Genomic DNA, 24,193 nt, shown 5'->3' on the forward strand with positions numbered 1-24,193 from the left:
TCTCCCTCTCTCAACCATTCACTGTACCCTCTAAGACAATCTTTAACAAACAGTCCTTCCATAACAAATGTATAGTCCAATTATGAGTTAGTGTTATCATAAACTCTATAGATTTAAAAATTTGCTTAATTCAGTAAATAAAACACATAATATTCTCTTGCAACCACAAGAAATAAGTTCTGTAAATTTTGTGACAGTAGTGATTATAAGTGAATTATATAAACTAGACTTTTCAAATTGACTATTGCTAAAAAATGTTTTATTAAAATTTGCGATCATCCTTTACCAGATATTAAAATAGCTCAGCAGGAATAAGCAATAATAATAATAAGTATATCAGACATTTTAATACAGAGTGGTATAAGAATAAAAGTTGGCTACATGGTTTTAAGTGAAAAATGCACTTTCTTTTCATGATTGTTATTTGGAGCCTAAGTGAAATGCACAAAGGATGGTTTTGAAAATTAAAAATAAAATGATAGAAAAAACTGAAAAACATGAAATATCAAAAATATGCTGAAAATGTCATTTCTTTTTTGTTTTTAGGAACAGTAGACATTAAACAAAAACTAAGTGAGGAAAATGAATTTCAATTAACATAACAAAAGTGTATCTAAAAACCATGAATTTTATCCAAAAAAATTGAGTGAACTTTACTACATGGAAATCTTGAAATTCTTCTTGATGAACAGATAATTCAGTCGTAACTGTGTCTAAATTAAAGCCACATAACAAAACTGATTAGAAACCAGTACAGTCCTTAAGGGTCAAGCCATTTGAAGTGCCCCAAAAAAAAAATATAATAAGCTTGATGTTTGACAAATTAAAAAAAAAAAATTTAACTTACTTGTTTCGTATATGTTTCAGGAACTTAAAACTATTTTTTTCCTACATGTTTCAGGACCTTAAAAATATATTTAAAAAATTTTTTATTTCAGCAGTTTACCTGTAGCAGCTATTTTTGTGATGGTGCACACACCTATTTTTGTGAAAAAACTATTGGTCCTGGAAGGATGAAATAAAAAGTAATTTAATCATATTTTCTCAAGGTAAAAAATTAGGCTAGCGGTTTATTTACCTATCTCTCTTCTTTCTATGAGAAAATTACCAATAAAGTTGAACATGAAAAATGGTAAAATTTCACTTTTGGTAATTTTTTTCAAGCGGCAGGGATGGCATACACAGTTTGAATTACTTTTTAATATGAAGATATATATTAGTTTTACCATAAATAATATTAATGTTAACTTACTTCTAGATATTTATGTATTTTTGAAAACTAATTTTTTTTTTAAATTCAAATTTTGGCTTCAAATAATTCTGATAGGGCTGGTGATAAATGCGAAGACCAAGAGCAATACATGCCCCACATCACAGAAAGTTAACATCACTTGAACTAACTACAGTGACGGGTTGTTCTCACACAATTTCAAAAGAATTATCAGAAGAGATATCACAACTGTTGGTTAACCACACTAAATAATAAACTTTCATTATTACAAAAACAGGCTATTTCATTGAAAAATAATTTCAATTTTGCTACAATTTATTTTTTCTTCAATAGTGTTTATAAAAATAAACCAATATAAAAATAAAAATTAATTCTTGAGAAAAGATGTAGGCTACTGATTGAAATCTCAGTTTGGGAAAGTTTTACAGGCATTTTTGAATCAAAATTAGATTAAGTTAGTAGTATTGGTTAAGTTGTCATTAAATTACAACCTATCATTAATAATTTAAAAAGAAAACTATTTTTAAAATATTGAAAATGTCAACTTCAACAAGATAGGAGCTAAATATAAAATATATAAAAAGTGTAAAGTGCAAAGAAGACAAGCAACCCCCTTGGGGCACTTATTTAGTGAATCAAAATGGTATCACCTTTAACAGGTTTTTCATGATTTTTGAGAGGTTACAACATTTTTATTAGTACAATACATAAGAAACTTTTTTATTTGCCATAAACATCTACAATAACACTGTAAGTTGTGTAAAATTGAGATTTTTATCACCAGTCCCATCAGAGTTATTTGAAGCGAAAATTTGAATTTAAAAAAAAAATTAGTTTTCAAAAATACATAAAAATCTAGGGGTAAGTATATCACCATTAATATTATTTATGGTAAAACTACTAATGTACCTATACATAAAAAATAATTCAAACTGAATGCCATGCCAGCCAATTACCAAAAGTGAAATTTCACAGTTCATGTTCAACTTTATTGGTAATTTTCTCTTAGAAAGAAGAGAGATAGGTAAATAAACCACTGGACCAATCTTTTACCTTGAGAAAATATGATTACATTACTTTTTGTTTCATTCTTCCAGGACCAATAGTTTTTTGGTTATGATTTTTTCAGCAAACCCTTACAATCACAAAAATGGCCCCCACAGGTAAACTGCTTAAATAAAAAACCTATTCCAGAGAATCAAACCGTAGACCACTTATCCAAATGTATTTTAGGGCAGTTAGATATTATTATTCAAGGTAACAGGCAAAACTAATAGCTCAGTCATTTGATAGTGCAGAAGTCATGAAGAGTAAAAAGGTGGGTGTTCAAGCAAAAATAAAATAATTTTACAATAATGCTCATTTCACTCATTGTAATGCGCATTGACTCACTTAAAATGAAAAATGCAGCAGTTGCTCAGAATTCAAAAAAATGTTTTCCTAATAGTATGGTTACATAAATCTTTTTCTCAGTCACCACAACCTACAACAATTCTTCATAAGTACATGAATGCCACCATTCCAAGGTCATCTACTACAAGATGGAACATAGCATTGTCAATAAAGTTAATGAAAATTTGCAACTCTTGAAAAGTTGACTGGCTGAAATTCAGTCAATATTGAATACAGATCCTACTCCTACTATTACATAAGCTACAGAACTATTATGTAATTTAAACAATGAAAAATTCATGTTTTGGTAAAGTTATTTCATCAAATTATGCCACATGTTGAAATAATTTATAATGAAATGTGATCTCATGAAATTAATGTCTTAAACATATAAATATATAGCAAATTTTAAAACTACCATTTTGAAAATAAGAAATTCAGAATTACAAGTTCTTCAAAGGTAATCACTGCCGAGTCAAAGGAAGTATGTGACTGCATTTGTATTGATATGGGAGAAAGGTAAACTTTAACTAAACAACTAATATTTTCTAAATTATTTAACAAACATAAATGTGCTAGTTTTAAGAATAAATTACCTACAAAAGATTTAAAACTCACCACTGAAGCAAATCCCGTGATTAATAAGAAAAACACTTTAAACTGAACTTTTGAGTTTTATACAGTAGATCCAATATGCATGCTGCGTATCATAAATTAATTGACTTGTTAAAATTTAAAACAGAAAATAATTTAGATTGTGAAATTACTATTTTGATAAAATCATCTAGAGAATTTCTTTAACTACATCAGACCCTGAACACTATTTTATTCATTAAAAAGAATAAAATCCTTTCTTGGAAACACCATGAATCAAGACAGATTAGATGCACTTTCAATGATTTAGGAAACTAAACATTTTCAATAATCAGGCAAATATCAGAAAAATGTTACTGATCTATTAATTCAAAAGTAAACAACAAAGTGGATGTTATTTTTAAATAATTTGTATCATACAAATAAATAACATTCAATTATGTTTAATTTTATTTTACTCTTACAAAAAACTTTTTTTGTGAAAAAATACAAATAATTACCCTACTTTATGTTTATTTTAAACATATGTTTATTTAAAATTAAGTTATGTCCTATGTTAAGACATTACACAAGAAGAAACGTCATCCTTTATTTCAGGACAATTTCAACCTTTTCTAATTCATAGAAATTATTTACAATCTAAAGAACAAACAAGCTAATATATTTATCAGGGCCAAAGAATAGCTTATAATAAGTAACTTATTACTATTTTTTAATTATACATTACTTTTAGTAATTATTCAGGTAAAATTTACACTATTTAATGTACTCTTATTAGCAAATACAATGCGCGCACACCATATACTTTATATGATGAACAAAACATCAATTAAATAATATTCATAAATTATTCTAGTTTGGTAACTACTAGAAATCTGAAATTGGCTTAATTATTCCACAGATCTGTTTTCTTATTTCGATAATTTTCTTTAAACTGTCCTTAAGAAAATGTTAAACTTTGCAAAGGAAATTTATTCTTCCAGTTCAAAAATTCAAACACTGTTAACATTTAAATCATTAGTGATATAATTGCTCAGGTACTACTAAATCAGCAGTTATATACACAAAACGGTCCTCACTAATCAACTCATTACAATTTTCTCTTTTCCCGAATAGATAAATGCCAGAAATCTACAATGATCATTCCGAACAGTAGGGAAACACAACCAAAAATTAATTTTACTAAAAATTTCCTAAAGTAAAAAAAGACCTTAAGCTTACGAATTCTGTATTTAGTTGCAAATACAGAGTATTTCAACTAATGCATACAACTCGAAATGCATTAACCACGAGTATGACAACATCAAAAGCAGAATGACATATATTTACTGGAATTGGGACCACTTAACGTCAATATAACCTATATTTTTCTAAATTTAAAAATAACTGTGATATTAAAACTTGAGAGCATTATATTCATTTCAGTCTTAATAAAACTAATTAATTTGATAAATGTACCAGCAGCGTTTATTATTTTTTGTGCTAAGATAATTTACCACGCTGAATCTTCCAATAATCGTACTCACCATCTGATATGTCTACAAAAGTCAAATGTTTCTCAATTTGTAACGGTACTGGAGCTGGTTGAAACCTGCGATAAATTTCGGACATCCGATTGGGTTCGGTAATTACATCGCAAAGTTCTCCGTTCATATTTATCAGAATAAAAAAAAAATAATTAAATCGGTAACCCCAAATCGAACCTGCCTCTTTACAGTTTACACACGAGGTACGGAACTGGTGAGAGGGGAGGATTTATTGATGTTTTTAAAAAATATCGTTCTTAAAGACGTACTTGTACGAAACAGTTCACCCAATTTTTAATGCCATTCTAGGAAACCTCTTTTTGCTTTAATCTCTTCTTAAGAGATCTTAAATATAAGATAGAAATTAATGGAAAAGATATTTTTAAAAAAAGGCAAAATCTAATCTCTCTATATAACACACAATCAGTTGCAAGTAACTACTCGCGTTGCTGGCTGATTCCGATTTTGAACTGTTTACAAGTGATGATTATATTATGTTTTACTGCTGAATTTGGTAATCAAATGTGAGTTGGTTTCTAATTCTTAAAATAATCTCCCTAACTAATCTTATCTCTCAGGTTTACTGCGCTGTCATAGTTAAATAATACAGGATTCGTGTCATAGATGATATTATGAACCTTTTGAAATAAATGATTCTCTAGATCAGAGGTTCCCGACCACTGGGGGTTGGTCTAGTGGTGAACGCGTCTTCCCAAATCAGCTGATTTGGAAGTCGAGAGTTCCAGCGTTCAAGTCATAAAAAGCAGGCCCTCACTTCAATAAACACAGCCCTCTGATCTTGTTTATCATTACCTTTTAGGATCACTTTAGTCAGTCCATTATCCAAGTCTCTTTGATGGAACTGTTTGGGCCTTGCGGTTCTCCCAGTACATTTTCATACTTTCCAATCTGTGTCCCTTTTTAGTATTGAAAATGTTCATGTTGTGAATGTTTTTGTTGATTTTCTTGCTTACCTATGCTGTCTTCTGGTGTAAGGTCAATTTCCTTCAGATCATCTCTTATTTCTTGATCCATCCGCATCCTGTCTGGTGTTTTTTGAGTCGAGATTGCACTATACTAGCCGTTTCAGAAGTCATGAATATTGCATCCGTATGATATATCCAAAGAAGCCTAGTCTCCTCTTACACGAGTGTTCTAACTCTTTGTAATCAACTTTGTCGGGCACGATCCACCACACCCTGTGTTTCTGGTACTTTTTATTGATGCAGGTTCTTTTGATTTTCTGGATTCTGTCTGTCTTTGATTGTTCGTTCAGGTGAAAGACTGTTTCTGACACATATGTAGCATCAAGTATTATAACTGCATTGTAGTGTCTTATTTTTTTGTTTATTGTAAGTGTACCAGGTTAATTTTTTAGCTTTAGCTAATTTGTTTCTTCTTATTTGGATACAGTATTTTTCATTTAGGTTGTTATTATTTCTCCAAGGTTATTTATTTTGGGTTATTATTTTGATTTTATTACCATTTGATCGTGATTACATCCTTTAATCGTGATGATTTTTGGGACATAATTTTTGTCTTTTCGAATGATATTTTGAGGCCAGTTTTATTTGCAATGTTTTGAAGTTTTAATATCTGGGATTTAGCTTTGTCGATCTCATTTGCTAGCAGTGCTGGGGAAACGGACACAGTGTGTTCTGTTTTTTTGGTGTAGTTTTACTTTCTTGTCTGATAATATTGTGATCATGAAAAATTTCGGTTTTCAGATATCAATGGAAATATCCATTTTGATCATCCCTGAATCCATTTTGACTAGTTTCAACTGGACATCTGTATATACGTATCATGCGTAACTCAAAAATGATTAGCCATGGGATGATGAAATTTTGGATTTAGGACTGTTGTAAAGTGTAGTTGTGCACCTCTCCTTTTGATTACAATAAACTGGATCAAAAGTGTCCAATCCAAAAAAATATGGATTTTGGACTTTTTCTTAATTGTAGCAATAAACCCTCATTGAGAGATTTTCAACAATATATCATAAATGGTACTTATCTTCATTGGTTCCAGAGTTATAGCCAAATAAAATTTTAATTAATGAAATACTTGGATCTTGCAAGGGAAAGGTACATCGGTTTGAATCTGACTTCATCTCCTTTTTTTTTCAATTTAAATATACTGATTTATTAATAATTATTAAACCGTCATTATAAAAAATTTAAATAAATAATTATTCAATAATAATAAAAAAAATATGAAAAGAATCAGAAGTTATTAGTAAAATAAAAGTTTATAAACTTTTAAAAATGTGTAAATGCAATTTTATAGCCATTATTACATATCTGTATGTGTAATAGATTTGGTGAAACATCTGATTATTTAATATAATGGCTATTATATTAAATAAAATAATACAAATCTAAATTATAATTTAGATTCGTATTATTTTTGGATTTTCTATTTAATTATTCTGAAATTTTTGTTTAATTTTATCTACATTAAAGTTGACTGAAAAATAGACCCTGACAATTAAAACAAATGTACTGAGGCATACATGCCCAATCTTTAATAAATTGCAAAAAATTCTTATCTTTTAGTTCATTACTCCTCTGATATTGTTAGACAATACTCTCCCTAAGTCAGAGTTGATAATTTCATTTATTATTTTTTTTCAATCATTTAATCGCTCTGGTTTGATATAGTTCTTGTGATCTTAATTTGTGTTCATGTTCTCTAGTTTTCAAATTTTCTCTCTCTTTATATTCATCATCTTCTCTTAATTTTTTAATTCTTTCTTTGGTTTTAACATTTTCTTCCTCTTTATATATATATATCATCTCTTATTGTTTTTATTCTTTCTTTTTTTGCAATATTTTCTTCCTGTTTATTTTTTTGTTTGTAACATTTTCTTCCTTTTTATTCTTCCCTTGATCTTAACATTTTCTTTCTCTTCATATTCGTCTATTTGTCGTTTTTTTGAGATATATTTCTTATATATCTTTTTTGTTCCTGTACAATTATTTCTTTTTCATTTTTGATTAATTCACCAAATAATCCAATAATAAAAATTGAATATTTTACACTGTAAGGTCGAAATTAACATTTTAACCAGTACACAGGAGTTCAATAAGCGGAATACTTAAATTATTATTAATTTTTATTTGTATGACACACTAGAAATCTTTTGTTAATCAGCAACTCACAAAGATGCGAATAAAACTGATTTAGAAGTATGAGTAATAAAGGGACTTTTACTCACTCTGTCCTAATATTTCATGAATTAATAATTGTATAAATATTAGATGTTAATAACTAATATTTCAGCAATTGTGTAACTGTCCACTTTTTTAAGAAATTGGAGGATTATATCTCACTTTCAAATGAAATAAGTCTAAATGAAGTGCAGTAAAAATGTGTATATGCAATTTAATAGGTATACAAGGAAGTCATGTGATGATCACATCAGATTTTTACTTTTGGGAGGCATTTTTTGAGCCATTCCCTCATTACTGTTTCTAGAGCGCAGTTGAATAATAGCAGTGCCCATTGCCTTGGTGCAGTCCTGTTTTGATCTCAAATGGTTCCGAGAACTCACCTCTGAATTTTACTTTCAACTTAGAGTTTGTGAGGGTCAGTTTTATCATGTTTATTAATTTTGTATGTAGTCCAAGGTGTCTTAGAATTTTTAGTAGGGATTCTCTGCAGACAGTCATAAGCTTTTTGAAATCTACAAACATTATCACTACGTCCCTGTTTTTTTTCTTGTTGTAATCCATTATCAGCTTGAGACTCATGATCTGGTCTGGAAAGCTCCTCCAGGGTCTGAAATCTCCCTGGTATTCTCCTAGTTCTTTCTTGAGTTGTGGACTGACTGTTTCCTGCTGAGGATGATTTTTGAAAGAATTTTATATGTTGTTTAGAAGAATGAGATTCACCTGTAATTGTTGGGGGTCTGTTTTGTCCCCTTTTTTGTGTAGTGGATAGATGAGGGCTGTTGTGGTAGTTCTTTGATACAGATATTGACAAGCTGTTGATGAAGGGCAAATGTTGCTGATCTTCCTGCATGTTTCCAGATCTCTTCAAAAATCTGATCTCCCACTGCTTTGTAATTCTTCATCTCACCCAGTGCTCGGTAAACTTCTTTTATTGCGTTAGGGTTGATATTTTCTGTTCAATGTTATTGTTTTCATAGATGACACCTGTATCTATATCTGAAAATAATCATTATAGCCTTGAAAATTCTACATTAGCCTATTAAATATTGGTGCTTATAAATAAATATATTATGAATTGTGTAAAGCAATATTATTTGCAATTACGTGTGTTTCCATTGATATCTATGAGGTCTGTAAATAAAGTAATGAGACTAGTTCAGAAAAACTTTTTATTTACAATCCAATTATACATAGACTCTATCACCTTCAAAGTAGTTTCCTTGGTAAACCATGCAACGCATCAAACAGTTTTCGTACTCTTCATAACAGTGTTGGAACTCAGAACCGGAATATCATTCAGATGTTGGTTAAATTTAAAAAAAATATTTTCTACTGTTCCAAGATGATGTCCTTTGAAGTGTTTTTTTAAGTCAGGAACAGGAAAGTCGGGACTCGACTTATTGTTTTGGCGACCTAAGCGAGTTCTTCGAGAGTTCAATGCGCCGTCCCTCTGTAACACAGGAATGGCGAGCGCTACGGCCCTCCGAGGCCCTGACTTGGATCCAAGTTACACTTTGGCCTTGAGGGTCCAGATTCTGACTAGTCTAATAAATTACTGAATTATTTGAAGGATTATCACATAAATTTATATGAATAAAATTAAACATTTTTTCTTCAGAAATATTGCTCTTGTACACTTAAAATTTAATTGAAGTATAATCAACAAAAAAATAAAAAGAATGTAGGAATTAGCTGAATGATATGAATAATTTAGATAATGTTAGATATTTAAAACAGTAGAATTTTAATGTAAAGTTTTAAACTTCAAATTTCATTATAAAAATACTGCATCGTTGTCTGACTGTATAAACGAATTGAAGCTCACCGATTCTGTACAGTAGTCTTAACTCTAATCGCATTTCAGTTTGAAAGAAAACAAATTGTGTAACAACAGTGCTAAGTAAAAGTTTGAATTTCGACATCAACGATCCTATTTATGTTAAAAAACTGATAAGTTTTTAAAATCTACTACTTATGTAAATTTACTGTTTTTTGAAAGTTATACAAGCTGTACGTGTTCCAGTTGTCATAATAGAATAAAATTTAACTCGGTCACCGATGAAGTTTTTATATACTTCATCTTAAAATAAAGAGCATTTTAGTCAATGCTTTGAAAAGTTAATTGACTTCGCAGTACTAATAAAGCTAATAATGATTATCTCTTTTTATTCCAACACGTCGTGACGATCTTGTTCCTCACCAATTCTTGTCATGAAGACCGACTCAGTTGACCTTGTTCCATCGTTTTGGTGCGTGCATTTGTAGTAAGGGGCTGTATCACTTTTAGCAGTTGATTAGTTTTATAAATGATTAGTAAAGGATTATTATTATGCTGTTTAAAATTGTAGCAGTTGTATTCTTTCAAGTGTTAGTAACTGAGGTATGGTTGTGACAATTATTATTATTGTAAACTCGTGGTTAGAAATTTTAATTTTTTGTAGCCTCGACAAAATAGACTTCCTTATTTAATGCATTCAGTATTTTTAAACGAATATTATTGTAAAAATGTTATATAATTGAAAACTGAAAGCTATTTGTATTATTGTATGCATTTAAAATATTACTTCTATGAAATTCATTGAGTAAATTTTATAACCTATGTATACCAGCCTAATATTGATTTTTATTAACAATTTTCAGTACTGGCGGTAATTTGTTGGAATATTTTCTGTTATTTATTACAGTGTTTGTGGAAGGACTTTGTTGCACAGTGGTATCTTAATTTTAGTTTGTGTAGGTTTTCTCTGGCAGATAATTTTGGTGTTGAAATTTTTACTGTTTTGTGTGCTGTTAATTGTATCTTACACCCACATAATTTTCACTTAAGACCTATGTAAACTTAAACTGAAAAAACCAGTGAGTTGTCATGGTCATTTCTGAAATTAATAATAGCTCAAGAATCATTATTATTAGGTAAACAAAAAATATTTTATTTTATTGACTAATTGCTATTGATGAAATATGGTTTAGTTTAAAATATATGTTTGCATTTGAGGATAAGTATTTCTAAAATGGATTTAAGATTTTTAAATACTATACTGAAGCTTAGCGTGCACTTTGGCTAGAAGTTTTTCAAAGACTAAATTTGAAGATATTAATGTCTGAAAAAGGGCCTCTTTTATAGCTATTATCCAAAGTCCTTTCTTTCAATAATAATTAATGAAATTTGTAACTAGATTGTTTCAAATTTTATAAAGCTATTGATCGTAGCCTTTTTAAACTAATCCTGATCTCGAAGTATTATTAATTTTAATGATGACATGATGTCATCTCTGTATACACTGTAACTTGTATACATAGACATATTGTATTCATATTTTTATGAGTTTAATGTTATAAATTAAAAATCTAATAAAAATAAAAGTTTTTATTAAAAAGTTAATAAATAGTAATTTAATTATTGATTAAACATTAAAGTGAAGTTATAATGAACATATTTTTTAAAAATTATTATAATTATGTAAACATTTTCAGGAAAGGGCTCAATAATGAAAACTCATTGCAATTTTATCAAGTATAAAAGTATTTTAGGTTAAAAAAAAAATTGGAAGAATGTATTATATAATTCTTGTTTTTTTGTAAAAACATCTTTCATAATAATTTTTACTATTTCCATTGGAAAGTGAAGTAGTTTCGTTCCTATAATCATCTGCCAGTGGTAGTTTTTATTTAAGGTTAGTAAAAAAAAAAAATTGATTGTTGTTACTATCTATTAATATGTGATATTCTTTAAAAATATATGTTCTCTTCATAATTACAAAGTGTGTTTTAACTATTAAAATAATTTAAACAAAACTTCACTTTCTAAACTCATGGAAAAGGGTTTTCAGAAGATATTTGTAGAGCTATTTGTAGCTCCTTTGTCAATGATGTTGCTGTTTTTTATGGTGTATATTTATCTGCTTTTATTTATGATGCATAACTTGAATTATACAAACATCTACGTAATCTCTTTAAGACTGTATTAATTGTTAGATGCATTCATTATTTTTTAATTTAGTGACAGAAACTTTAATTTTTTACATTTTTAAATTTTTTTTAAATTTACTTCAAGGTTTGAAACTAATGTAATTGTGATTGTAATTAATAAGATGTTTTGTCCCTTAATCTCAAAGTTTATTAAGTAAATTTTATTCTTGAAACAACTTAATGATGTTACTAAAATTATACTTGCTTGCAGTTTTAATTCTGTTATCATTAATTTAAAAAGGTTTAGAGAAGTTCTGGTTGGGATTGGGAACAATGGGAATTTGTCATTTTCTGAATTTGAAAGCATAGCAAATATTTAATTAAGACTAAATATGAAAACATACTATATTTGTATATAATATTCTTCCATTGCCTGTTAATTTAGACATTTATTATGAGAAGAAAAAAATTAATTTTAATTTTATAAAGGTTAAAGGATAATTACTTTTTTGTAGATTTGTAAAAATATAATTCTAAATATTTCTTCATGTTTGGATTCTTGAATAACATTAAATATAAAAAGCAATGTGGTCAGTGTTCTCCATTGTAAATAGGAACTTAAACTAAATTCGTATGATTGGTACTTAAATTTCATAAATATATGATTGATGTTTATTTGATAATTAAAAAGTTTTTTCTATTTTTGAATTTAATAGGCTCAGTCATATGAAGATGCTAGATGTAAGTGTGTCTGTACAATTGAAAATGGAACCAAAATTCGTAAGGACTTATATGTAGCTAATGTTCCTCCAAATAAGTAAGTAACATTTTTTAAAGTTCTATTTACTACATTCATATTTTTTTTTTTTTAATTTTTATGTTTAAATTTATTTTAATTGATGAACTGAAAAATATAATTTATCTAGTGAACAGAAACTTAACAAAAACCTTTTCCTTACTGTAAGCAGCTTATTATTTATTTTATTCTTATATATTTTCTAAAATAATTTTTTTGCTTTTGAAAGATTCATTATATTAATTGTTGTTATACATATGACAATAGTATTGTGAAGTCAAGAAAAGCATACAAATTGAGTAGTAGTCCCAGAATTCCTGAAGGCAAGATGAAATTTAAAATTCTAGCTCTGCAAATCTGTGAACCGATTTGAAAAACAATTTTCAAGAAGCATATAAGATTATACTTAAAGATTAACAGATGCTCAAATACTTAGCTCATTACTTATTTTAAAATATTTTTTTACAAACAACTGAATTTATTTTTCTTACCAGATCAACAGATTTCAGAAAAGCAGTGAAAGTGATACCATTCTTTAAAAACAATAAAACACATTGTTAAGCTGAGGATTGGCCACCTGATTGTATAACTATTAAAACATTAAAACCAATATCATCTGCATGATTACTAATTAATAAATGAATTAAAATCCACTTAAATCAGTTGTCATTAAAGAAATATAAAATGTAGATGTTGGTTTTGGTGTAAAGTTTGTTTTTAACAAGATCAGTGATGAAAATTGTTTAGTCTATTTTTACCCACTATTTACTATGTATGTGTCAAATGATCTCATTCGGTATTATGAGTAACCCACCGGGTTGGTCTAGTGGTGAACGCGTCTTCCCAAATCAGCTGATTTGGAAGTCGAGAGTTCCAGCGTTCAAGTCCTAGTAAAGCCAGTTATTTTTACATGGATTTGAATACTAGATCGTGGATACCGGTGTTCTTTGGTGGTTGGGTTTCAATTAACCACACATCTCAGGAATGGTCGAACTAAGAATGTACAAGACTACACTTCATTTACACTTATATATATCATCCTTATTCATCCTCTGAAGAATTATCTGAACGGTAGTTACCGGAGGCTAAACAGGAAAAAGAAGGTATTATGAGTAAAAATGTATTGGATTACTATATAATTTGGAAACATTTAGTTGTTTAAGAATCATTTAATTTAATCATAAAATTATTTAATATTTTCATTATTCCATTTTTTCTATTCTAGTGCCAATTTCTTACACTCTACATATCTAAATTGTTCTTGTCAATTATTTGTTTCAGATATTGTAATGTCTTCTATTTATTATCATGATTTTGTTATTGTAGATGTCAATTTTGTCAGCGTAGAATACTTGCAATGATTTTTCTAACATAATATGCAATTTGTTAACATTTAAAATGGAATATCAAGAATAGTTCTGTTATTTAATAAGTTATTTTATTAGTTAATAATTTACTTAATTTTTTTCTTTGATGTCTGTTTTATTAATTTTTTGAACTTAGACAAAATAGATTTTTGTGTTGTGACTAGATGTTCATTCTTGCACCAATAGAAAATCCAATTTTTTTAATATTAAAAACTTTTGAAATCATTTTCGTGCATTTGATTTTAGGAGGTTGTTTTTATATTCTTTTGTATTATTACTACACCTATTTGATTTTATGTTTATTTTGTTTTGCGCACAAAATGCAAATATAAAATTAATATTAACAACATCAAGTAGTTAATCAGAATAGCATTTAAATAAAAAAAGGAGCAAGTACTCTACATTAAAAAAAAATTATTCTCCTAGTTTTTTACTCTAATATTATTTTATTTACAAATTTATATTTAATAAAATAAAAATTTTGTACAACTGTTATTGAAAATTTTTCAATTTTCAAAAAAACTTTTTTTTTCTAGTTACATGACTTTTGGTTAACATTGCTAAAAATGTAATCTGCTAAAGTCTTAACATCTAAAATTGTGATGAAACTGGAAAAATGTCTTTGTTATCAAAAAAAAAATTTGGGTGGGGCTACGTCAGGGCGCATGGCCATTGGTTTAACATGAAACGTTACAGTCCTTGGATGAAGTTCCTTTGAGCTACAGACGGACAAGCTTATCAGTAGAGTTAAATCGGAGAGCTACCGTTCTATTTTGTTTAATAAAACTGAAAGTCTCCAATGGAAAATTTTAGTTCCTTCATTTGGCCAACTCTATAGATAAATTGGTCGGTCTGTATATCAGCAAGTCACTGTTAGTGTATTGGATTGAAATAAAAACAAAACATTGACTGTGTATTAATTTTAACATAAAACAGATACTAAATGGGACATGATATTTATTTTGACTAATATTTGAAGACAATAGAAGTAAGACAACAGAAAAATAAGAGACATAAGGCAAAATATCAACATGAATGTGCCTGGTGAATGTACAATCGATAGTGGTGTTGCCCAGTCTTGTTGGTTCTATGGGGACGTAGTTGAGGCAAATTCATTCTTCATAAAGTCAGTGAGGCAGCTGTTGTGTCATTGATCATTATTGAAATCACCATAGAGAATGATCAGTCTTCAAGTTTGGTCGAGAGCTTGATAAGTTCACTGAATATGGCAGGAGTGATTGATAAAGAGCTTAACATCCTCGACAGACACTTTGTGATGTATATATGGCACCGAGGATAAGTGGATGATCTTTGACTTTCACGACCACCAGACATATATCGCCGATGTTATGTTTTCTCAAGACAGAGTTACCAAACAGACTGTAGTTGGCATCAATGATGATTTCTCTGCAGCTTGTAAAGCTTTGTAGGTTTTTGTAGATTGCAGAAACTCGTGCCATTAGGTGGTTCGGGCGAGGTAGACGGACTATCTTTATGCTATTCAAGCGCGGTGTTATTGCTTGCTTTTAGTTCTAAGCCGTTGAGTTTCACAGTCTTCACATAATCCATCCAAGTCTCGCTAACTGCCATGTACTCGGAATGCTTGAGTATGCTGTCGTTTTCAATATCTGCTGCGTGAGCCACCAAACTTTGTGCATTTAAGGCAGAGGCCATGAAAACTAGTTGCCATCGTCGAGGTAGATCGTCCCCGTCTTCATCGACTTAGGCTACATCTCACTTGCAGAAGTCTGTTGCTCGCATCTTCAGCGTGGGCAGCCGATGTTTGGCCATCCGCTCGTACTCGTTGCGTACTTCTTTCATCGTTGGCGCCACGCAGCCTTGTCCGTGATAAAATTTAAAATCGTCTGTATCATTGGTGAGATACAGACCGTCGATCGATGTGACTTTACTGAGCGCAAAGTACACAAGCTGGTTTTGTTGTGATTTGTCGTAGTTGCAGACATCTTCGTTGAATACGAATGCGATTTGTGAATGGTGATCGCGCTTGTTGACACAATCGGGAACTGATTATTTCTACACTTTACAATTCCGCCGAGCGGGATATTGGCGGCTTTGGTTACGATGGGCGTTCACTTTAAATTTAACACATCACGCTTACACATAACGTGCGGCTTTGCTTTCACTCTGTTCACTCTAGTTGGCCCATGCTTGGATTTGGAAACTCTCTAACGAATTCCAGTTGAGGTTCATTATATCCTTCTACCGTTTCGTAGTTTGCCGCTTGCTCGTCTTCGTTGAGGTGTTTATGTATTTAAGCGTTGTCGATCGCATCATTCACGAGACCGTCTTCAACATCTAGGTTTATGGTAATCATATATGGATAGCTGAAGTTAGTTTCAAACTGTACGGCAAGCCGCCCGACTCGACAACGCTCATCTTGTGCAAGTTGCGCCGAGCGGTCGTGACCTCCGTTAGCGTATTGTAGCCAATCATCTGGTCGTCGTCGATGCTCTCGAACTCAGGCATGAAAGCTTGTTGTTGTACGCGTCGACATTATGATTGCGATGAAAGAGCCGAACAGTAGCCGGTAAGTTCTCTTTGCACCAAAGAGAACTTGTAAAGCGAGTTTCGATTAGAGCGATTTGCTCAAGATTGAATCTTTCACCGTTGCCGATCTTCGTGAGTATTACCGAGAAGGTGGAATCACTTTGTCTCATCACCTGCTCAATTGGATAGTAATTGAGCGATTGCCACAGCGCCGCTCCACCGATTGCGTTGCGCGGCGCTTTGTAGATCGGTGTGGCATTTACGGATGGTAACTGACGAAAATCTCCTCAGATGATGTTGAGATGGCCGACCTGTTGGTCGTGTGCGCCGGTGATCCTTGCAGGCGTTGATTGATCTTATGTAGGATGTCACACATGTTACCTCGTAGAGGTAAGCATGATCGGCTGTGACAAATACGATGTCAAATACGATGTATTTGACACCGATGAATATGCTTCTGTAATTCTGAAGCACCTCTCTGGCCATCGTGTCAATTCGTCTTGAATGCACTGTGTACGGTCACACCGTCCAAGTTTACGGCAGCTTTGCCAGCGGAAGCGCGGGCTACATACGCGTGAGCGAATTGTGCTGATGGGTGTATCGATTTTACGTCTCCATTAGCAACCTGAGCACATAGGTCTTGCCAGCCGGGCCGGTGAAGAAGATTTGAATGGGATTCGATTCGGGCATATGCAGCTGATGTATTGCCTCTAGAAGCAATTCATGCGTCTTGCTTAGACATTACGTTGCTGCGTTGACAAACAGTCGATGTACCGATTGTATTAACGGTATTCTCCAAATCGTCGTTGGGCTTGCCAAACTGGCGCATCATCGCAAAGAATCTTTTTTGCGTTCCATCCAATATTGAATGGAATTCGGTATTGACTTCAAGAAGGTTCTTGTGGATGGAATCATCCATAAAGTCTCGGTTCTTGACTATTTTACGCGTGATCAACTCGGTTTGTCTTACACAACGAAACATGTTGTAGATACCTTCGGCAACGCGGATCCGAAGCATCTTCATGGCCATGTAGAGGGCATGGTCCGGAGTTGCACCACGCCGATCGGTACGTCGAATCTCGCTGGTTGACATCATGTGTGGAGTGACTCGCACGTTGAGGTCGAACTGGCGGACTACACTGTAGTATATCTGAGGGAAGGATAGTTACTTCCCATTAACATTGTAGATTATCTTAATCGGAGACGTATTCTGCCCCGGGGCAATGTTCAAACATTACTCCTCATTCAGTATGTTGTGTGGCGAGCTGTCTGATTCTGGGGCAGAATTAGGGTCGATAGACTAAATCTGATACTGGAGGATGATATTGATATACTCGTCATTGCCGAATGGACTCCAGTTTGTCTCTGTGTTGTAGTGCTTGTACAGCAGCTGGTTTACCAAGTAGCGCAGCCCCGCCTTGATCACTGACTTGTGTACAGAACCACTCAGATAATTAGATTTTGTGGATGAGGTTCTTCTTTATGTTGACTTTGAAGGCAAAGTCGTCATCTATCCTCCTCGGTAGTTGCTGCAAAATGTTGTTCACATCGATGGGTACGTTGATCACCTGGCCGACCATACCATAATTACCTTCATAGCGTAGACAAATTTGCATAAAGGGTAAGCGTGGCGAAATCAACTGAATACTGATCGGATCAAGCGGTGGCAGGCTGTCTGGCTTCAGAGGATATCGAAATCTGTTTGAGTGCGACAGTGTCGGGACTTTATTGGCATCTATTGAGTTGCTATAGGTACTAGATAAACGAAATACCTCTGCATTTTCGCTGGGGAATTTAATCTGAAGAAGAGGAAAGTTGCAAACTTTTGCCTGCTTTAAATCTGTCGAACCACAGTCTTGCAAGATAGACCAAACGGATTGTTTTCAAATACCATTTTGAAGCGTTTGTTCGCTGCACGCCAATGGTCCTGCATCACATCAGTTCAATTGATGTTGATATCCATCAGCCCAGGGATGTCTTCGACTGATGTGTGGGTGTTATCTTCACTCGTTATTTCCATTAGTTTCGGGTACTGCAACGGTAGAGGTGCTCATGCTGTCTGCATCATTCACTAAGTGCGCCATGCCAGCTTTGTGACGCTCCCGAAACAGTCTCGCTTGCTCGGCACAGGACATCGGGGTACCTGTGTGTGGCCCATAACCTCCCCTTTCCAAAGATATGTGTAATTTATATTTCTGGCTGACTTCTGTGCGGGCTGAGGCTGACATATTGAATTTTTATACTTTTTGCATGTCTACTTTGAATTTTTACACATAAATATTGCTCAGAATACACTTATTATTACTTAAATCGATCTATCTTCATAAACCCCAAACATAAACACAGGAATCACCATGTTATCACATCTAACTAAGTTGTGAGCTACTCTGAATGGAAATGAGTGAGAGTACCAGTTTTGGCTGATCAGCGCTGTACTCCCTCCCTGGCAGTAACGCCACCAGTGATGAAAACTCAAGATCGTATTGGTGAGCTGACCATGTAAGTTACTGTCTCTTTCTATTTCTGGAAGTTTCTCTACCTGTTACTGCCCCCTTCTTAAAGCAGTTCATTCCAAACAGCCCTCTGATAAGGCACCAGGTGATCCAGATGATATTTTTCGTTCTTGGATTGCGCTGAATTCTGTAGAGTACATCGTTGATTCTGTTCAGTTTGGTGTAAGGTCCTTCCCAATTGGTCTGAAGTTTCAGACATCTTTTGATTGTCTTCCTTGGATGGTAGAGCCAGATTTGATCTCCTTTTTGATATTGTCTCAGCCGGCCATAAATGGAACATGCTTGGCTCTGAAGACTGAAGAAAAGAACTTCTGCTGCTTGGCTCTGAAGTGCTGTAATCAGGAACGTGGTTTTCTCTGGTGCTGTCCAACTATTATGACTGAATATCACTTTAATACAGTTCACTATGTACTTCCATCAAACTTGAATGGCTTCATCATTGTAGGACGACCCATCGATGCGCCTTATCCTTGTTCCTGTGAACTGTCAACACAAAATTCCCTGGGGCTAAGGGCTACTTCCATTGCACATGCAATGTACCTATGGCTAACTTCTACAACTTTACTTATATTAGTTCCTAACTATTAACTAATTCCTCAACCTTAACTAACCTATGATCTAACTTATTAAAACCTATCTTAAAATCATCTAAATTAGACTTAAAACTATCTGCTTCATCTTTAAGTTCTGTACTAAGGCTACCTAATTTATACTCAATATGAACATGGTTATCGATTCCTTCTTTTAGTTTATTCATATTTTCATTCATCTTTGTTAACAACACAATAATGTCCAAATTGTTAGTGTCCATCTTATTGTGAACAAATTTACAATTATAAAAACAAACAAAAAAATAGAAAACCTTCTTAGTAACTTAAAAGCTTACTACTACTCCTTGTAAATTTTAAACACAAAACCAAGTTTACAAAATAAATAACAAACAAGCGTAAATCAAACAGCAACCAAGCAGATAAAACTAAATAGCAAATAATAACAAATACGAGGGCTGTTTTTCCCAAACTTCTGATTATGTATCACAGTAAACAAGAGAGTCTGTGTGTTGTGCGATTGTGCCACCCATCCCCCCCTACACACCCTCTGCCATTGCCGGCTCCATTGCATCAGTTTGAGCCGATCTGTGGGCAATTGAACATGCCCACTACGATCAATGCTCCCACCAAGTGTGAGTAGCGAAGTGTGATAAGTTTACTGCAAGCAGAAAGATATAGCTGCTGAAATCCATCGCAGAGTGAGCCTAGTAAATGGTGAAAACTTTATGAGTGATGGTAGTATACAGGATTGGTGTAAGAAATTTAAAGAAGGACGAACGGATGTCCATCACAAAGGTGAGTAAGGATGCAAGTCTGTCGCTATTGTATGCCTGGTTGAGTGTGTTGATGATTTTTTCTGTGACAAACAGAAGTTTACGATAAGTGAACTTTCTGCAGAAATTTCAAGGTCTTCTTTTACATAATTGTGACAAAAGACCTAGGATACTGGAAACTGTGTACACATAGGGTCCCAAAAATGTTGAATGACAATCACAAAATGCAGTGAATGGCATCAACATTCATGTTTCTCACACATTACAATAATGAGGGGGAAGAGTTTTTAAAGTCAATCATTACTGCGTTGAGACTTGGATCCAGTATGACAATCCAGAAACCAAATAACAGTCTAAGCAGTGGATGCACACTTCTCCAAACATGTCGAAAAAGTTCAAACAAACACTGAACCACAGGAGAACAATGACTACTGTTTTTGGGACCATAAAGGCATCTTGTTGGTGGACTTTATGGAGCAGAGGACAACAGTAACAATGGAAGTTTATTGTGTATCTTTATGTCGCCTATGAGCAATTCAGAACAAATGAAGAGGCATGGTTTTTCTCCATGACAATGTACCACTTCACTATGCCAACGTGACGCAAGACCTTCCCAAACAATTCAAGTGAGAAGTTTTTGACAATCCACTGTATAGTCCAGACGTAGCACCTAGCAGTTTTCACCTCTCAAGAATTGAAAGCATGGTTGGGCTGACAACACTTTGTTACCAACAAAGAACTTGAGGTTGTCAAAATGTACCTTACCTCACTGGTGGCAAACTTCTTTGAAGAGGGCATCGGAAAGCTGGTGTCATGATACAACAAATGCCTCAATCGTTTTGGCAGTTATGTCGAAAAATAAGTTAGATACTACTCAACTTTTAGTTATAAAAGCATTTTGTTATGTCAGTGTGTATTTGTATTTTATAACCCATCTGAGGTTAAAAAAACAGCCCTTGTATTGACTAAATACAAGGGCTGTATTTAACAACCCTTAAATACCATTGACTAATGCCAGCACTCTCAGTATCCCACTTGACAGCAGTGTCACATGTTCATGGTTCGACAAGGATATTGAGAGATTAACACACATAACTAATAATAATAAATATATAAAATAGTATAAAAGCATATAAAATTAAAAGCAAAATAGATATTAGCAGTTTAATTATAAATACCAAAGCAACAGTTTGATTTACTAAAAACTTTATAGTAACTAATAGAAACTATTATTGAATTAACAATGACATAGAAAGAAAAATCTACAATTCTTGCAATTCAGTTTCTGCAAGTATTATTTACTTTTATTGTATACAAAACAACCCTACCACTTTATGAATAAATAGATTACTGTACTTTCACTCATGTTCACAAGTTACTCATCAAACAGCTTCTTGTTTCAACCACTATCCAAAGTGGATTACTTGTGACGCACTCTTCACTTGTTTCACTCTTCCTTTCAATTGTTTAAGTGAAATAATTTTTTTGTCTGCGACTTCTATGCTTTTTTGTAACTATTCTAGAAAAAATTCCTTTGTCATTCGTTCCAGATTCTTGTTTCTTTATTTTCTCTCTCTTTATTTCTGGAAGCTTCTCTTCTCGTTACAATAGCTTCTGTAAAGAATTACTCATGATAACTTCTGATTTGTTAATGTAGTTTTAGTAATCTCTGATTACTACATTTAAATAAAAAAATATTAAAGATAATTATCTGATAAGCAAATAAAACTCCACATTCTGCTTTGGTCATTCATTGATCTTTATATTTATTTGATATGCAAATGAGCATAGATCAACAACTGAAATATCACACAGAATTATTTTAAAACTTTGTTACAAATATATACTTTTAAGTCGAATTCAAGATTTGAAATTTTCATATGAAGACAAGCAGAATAATTTTTTTAAAGATCAGATGGTTATGAATTTGTATAGATCTCTTAACAGTTCTGTTCTCCACAAATTATGTTAATGTGTTTTTATTTTACTAAATATTTAAATAATTTTATATTTTGATGACCTGTTTTAGTGATTGTAGTGGAGTAACTGTACCAGCAATAGAAGATGCTACAGATAAAAAAGAGTTGTGCCCTCGTTGCACATGTACATATGAAAGTAGAAACACTACTGTCATCAAGGTCAGTTAGTGAATATATTCGTCTCTTGTACATATTTGATTTTGTTTAATTACTTATTTATAGACATTTTCATAAATTGTATTTGCTTTTTCGAGTAATCTGATGTGACTAGGGTACATATGTCGGCTTGTCTATAAAATTACCAAATTTTTTAAAATGAAGAATACTTACCTTATAAACTATTCAGCTGTGTACCTTCAAAATAGTCCCTCCTCCCACACTTCAAATACACCAATTCTAATGTGTCTTTCATCTCATTTTGGAATTCTACATACGAGCCACTATGTAGCTCTGTCATTTCACATCATCTAAAATGGCTTTAGCCAAAAATTGACTATTGAATAATAAGAATTTATGCACAGATGGATTGTCAGTCAACCATCCAATGCTTCAGACCTTTTTTCTGATAAGACTCATGATATTTCATTACTTTAAGATTATACTCCTTATTCACTGTTTTGCCTTCTAGAAGAAATGTATGGTGAACAGTGCCTTCACAATAAAGAAACACTGCGTGACTAATGTTTGACTACATTTTCTTGCTTTTTACGGTTGTAGGATTCTTTTGACACTGCTATTATGGTGATTAATCTTTTATTTCAACATTGTATCCATTCACCCGTGTCTTATCTCCAGTAATTATATTTCTGAAAAAGTTTTTATTCTTGACAGCTAAATTCAGAAGCTCTTGACTCACATCAACTAGATTCAGTTTTAGCTTGTTAACTAACAAGCTAAAAAAATACAAAATACAAATTTCTTCATTTCCTTTTAACTAAAAGGAAATGAAGAAATTTGTCTGCTTGGCTGCAATGTCACTCATGCGTAAATTTGCATAAAAATTTCATAGCACAGAGTTTTTTAAACACTTCTTTAATTCAAACAATTTAATGAAAACTAGAACTTTTCCAGCAGTTTCATCAGTTTTGGATGTTGATGTGATGATCAGCCTGAACAAGGATCATTATCAATTGAAGTTCTGTCATATTTAAATGTTTCCATTATTGATATGTTTAAGTCTGGCTTAAAACCTTATCCCCATATGCTGTTTTTAGTATTTCAAATGTTTTGGTCAAAGATTTTCCCAGTTTTTAACACATTTAACATTTCATATTAATTCATTGCTCGTGAAAGTCAATAATTTTAAATGCAATAAAAATTGCATAGCATATAATACAAGTAATACTTATAAGCACAAACAGGCATATCATGAAGACTAATTAAAAGCTGCTTTGCAGTTTTCACTGGGCTGCTACTTAATGTTGCTTTAATTACATCTCTTGGTATTGCTATTTTTGCACAATTTAAAAAGTACAGGAATTTTATGGACAAACCTCTTGTGTATATATATATATATATAAGTTAATTTATACACTGTCCTGGGAGGATTCTGCTGAACTTCATAGGCATATTTATTTCATTAAAATAATGAAATCATTCTTATAAAAATGGGTTTGAAAATGCTTTGTAAGTGAGTTACGGCTACTAAAAATCTTTTCCCAATTTCTGCTACTCTGCTGAAATGAAGCCGTATGTTAGTTCTTGGAAGGTAAATTAAGGAGTTAATTTAGAGGTTTCTTAGGCATTTGCCTGAAAATTTTTTAAAAATGGGTCCCAGAACTGTACCACCATTATTTTCTACAAAATAGGGTGTAATAAAGAAATGAGTTGAAACAGCTTTTTAGCTTTGGTGTAAAATTAAATTGTCAATAAACAAAT

General features: G+C 32.1%; 2 protein-coding genes across 2 annotated transcripts in view; one reads left to right on the plus strand and one right to left on the minus strand.

Moving 5' to 3' along the window:
* LOC142329249 (methylosome protein WDR77-like) overlaps positions 1–4,964 on the minus strand; it is a 35,352-nt gene extending 30,388 nt beyond the window's left edge. Inside the window, exon 1 of the mRNA XM_075373665.1 lies at positions 4,744–4,964. Coding sequence (XP_075229780.1) covers positions 4,744–4,870 — 127 coding nt within the window. The 5' untranslated portion in view covers positions 4,871–4,964. The remainder of the gene's footprint in view (positions 1–4,743) is intronic.
* A 5,176-nt stretch (positions 4,965–10,140) lies between these two features.
* The window catches only part of LOC142329047 (uncharacterized protein CG1161), a 29,217-nt gene continuing 15,164 nt past the window's right edge, over positions 10,141–24,193 (plus strand). Inside the window, exons 1-3 of the mRNA XM_075373316.1 lie at positions 10,141–10,299; positions 12,545–12,645; positions 22,366–22,474. Coding sequence (XP_075229431.1) covers positions 10,249–10,299; positions 12,545–12,645; positions 22,366–22,474 — 261 coding nt within the window. The 5' untranslated portion in view covers positions 10,141–10,248. The remainder of the gene's footprint in view (positions 10,300–12,544; positions 12,646–22,365; positions 22,475–24,193) is intronic.

Source organism: Lycorma delicatula, chromosome 8 (assembly GCF_047948215.1).
Source record: "Lycorma delicatula isolate Av1 chromosome 8, ASM4794821v1, whole genome shotgun sequence".
NCBI classification, from domain to species: Eukaryota; Metazoa; Arthropoda; class Insecta; order Hemiptera; family Fulgoridae; genus Lycorma; species Lycorma delicatula.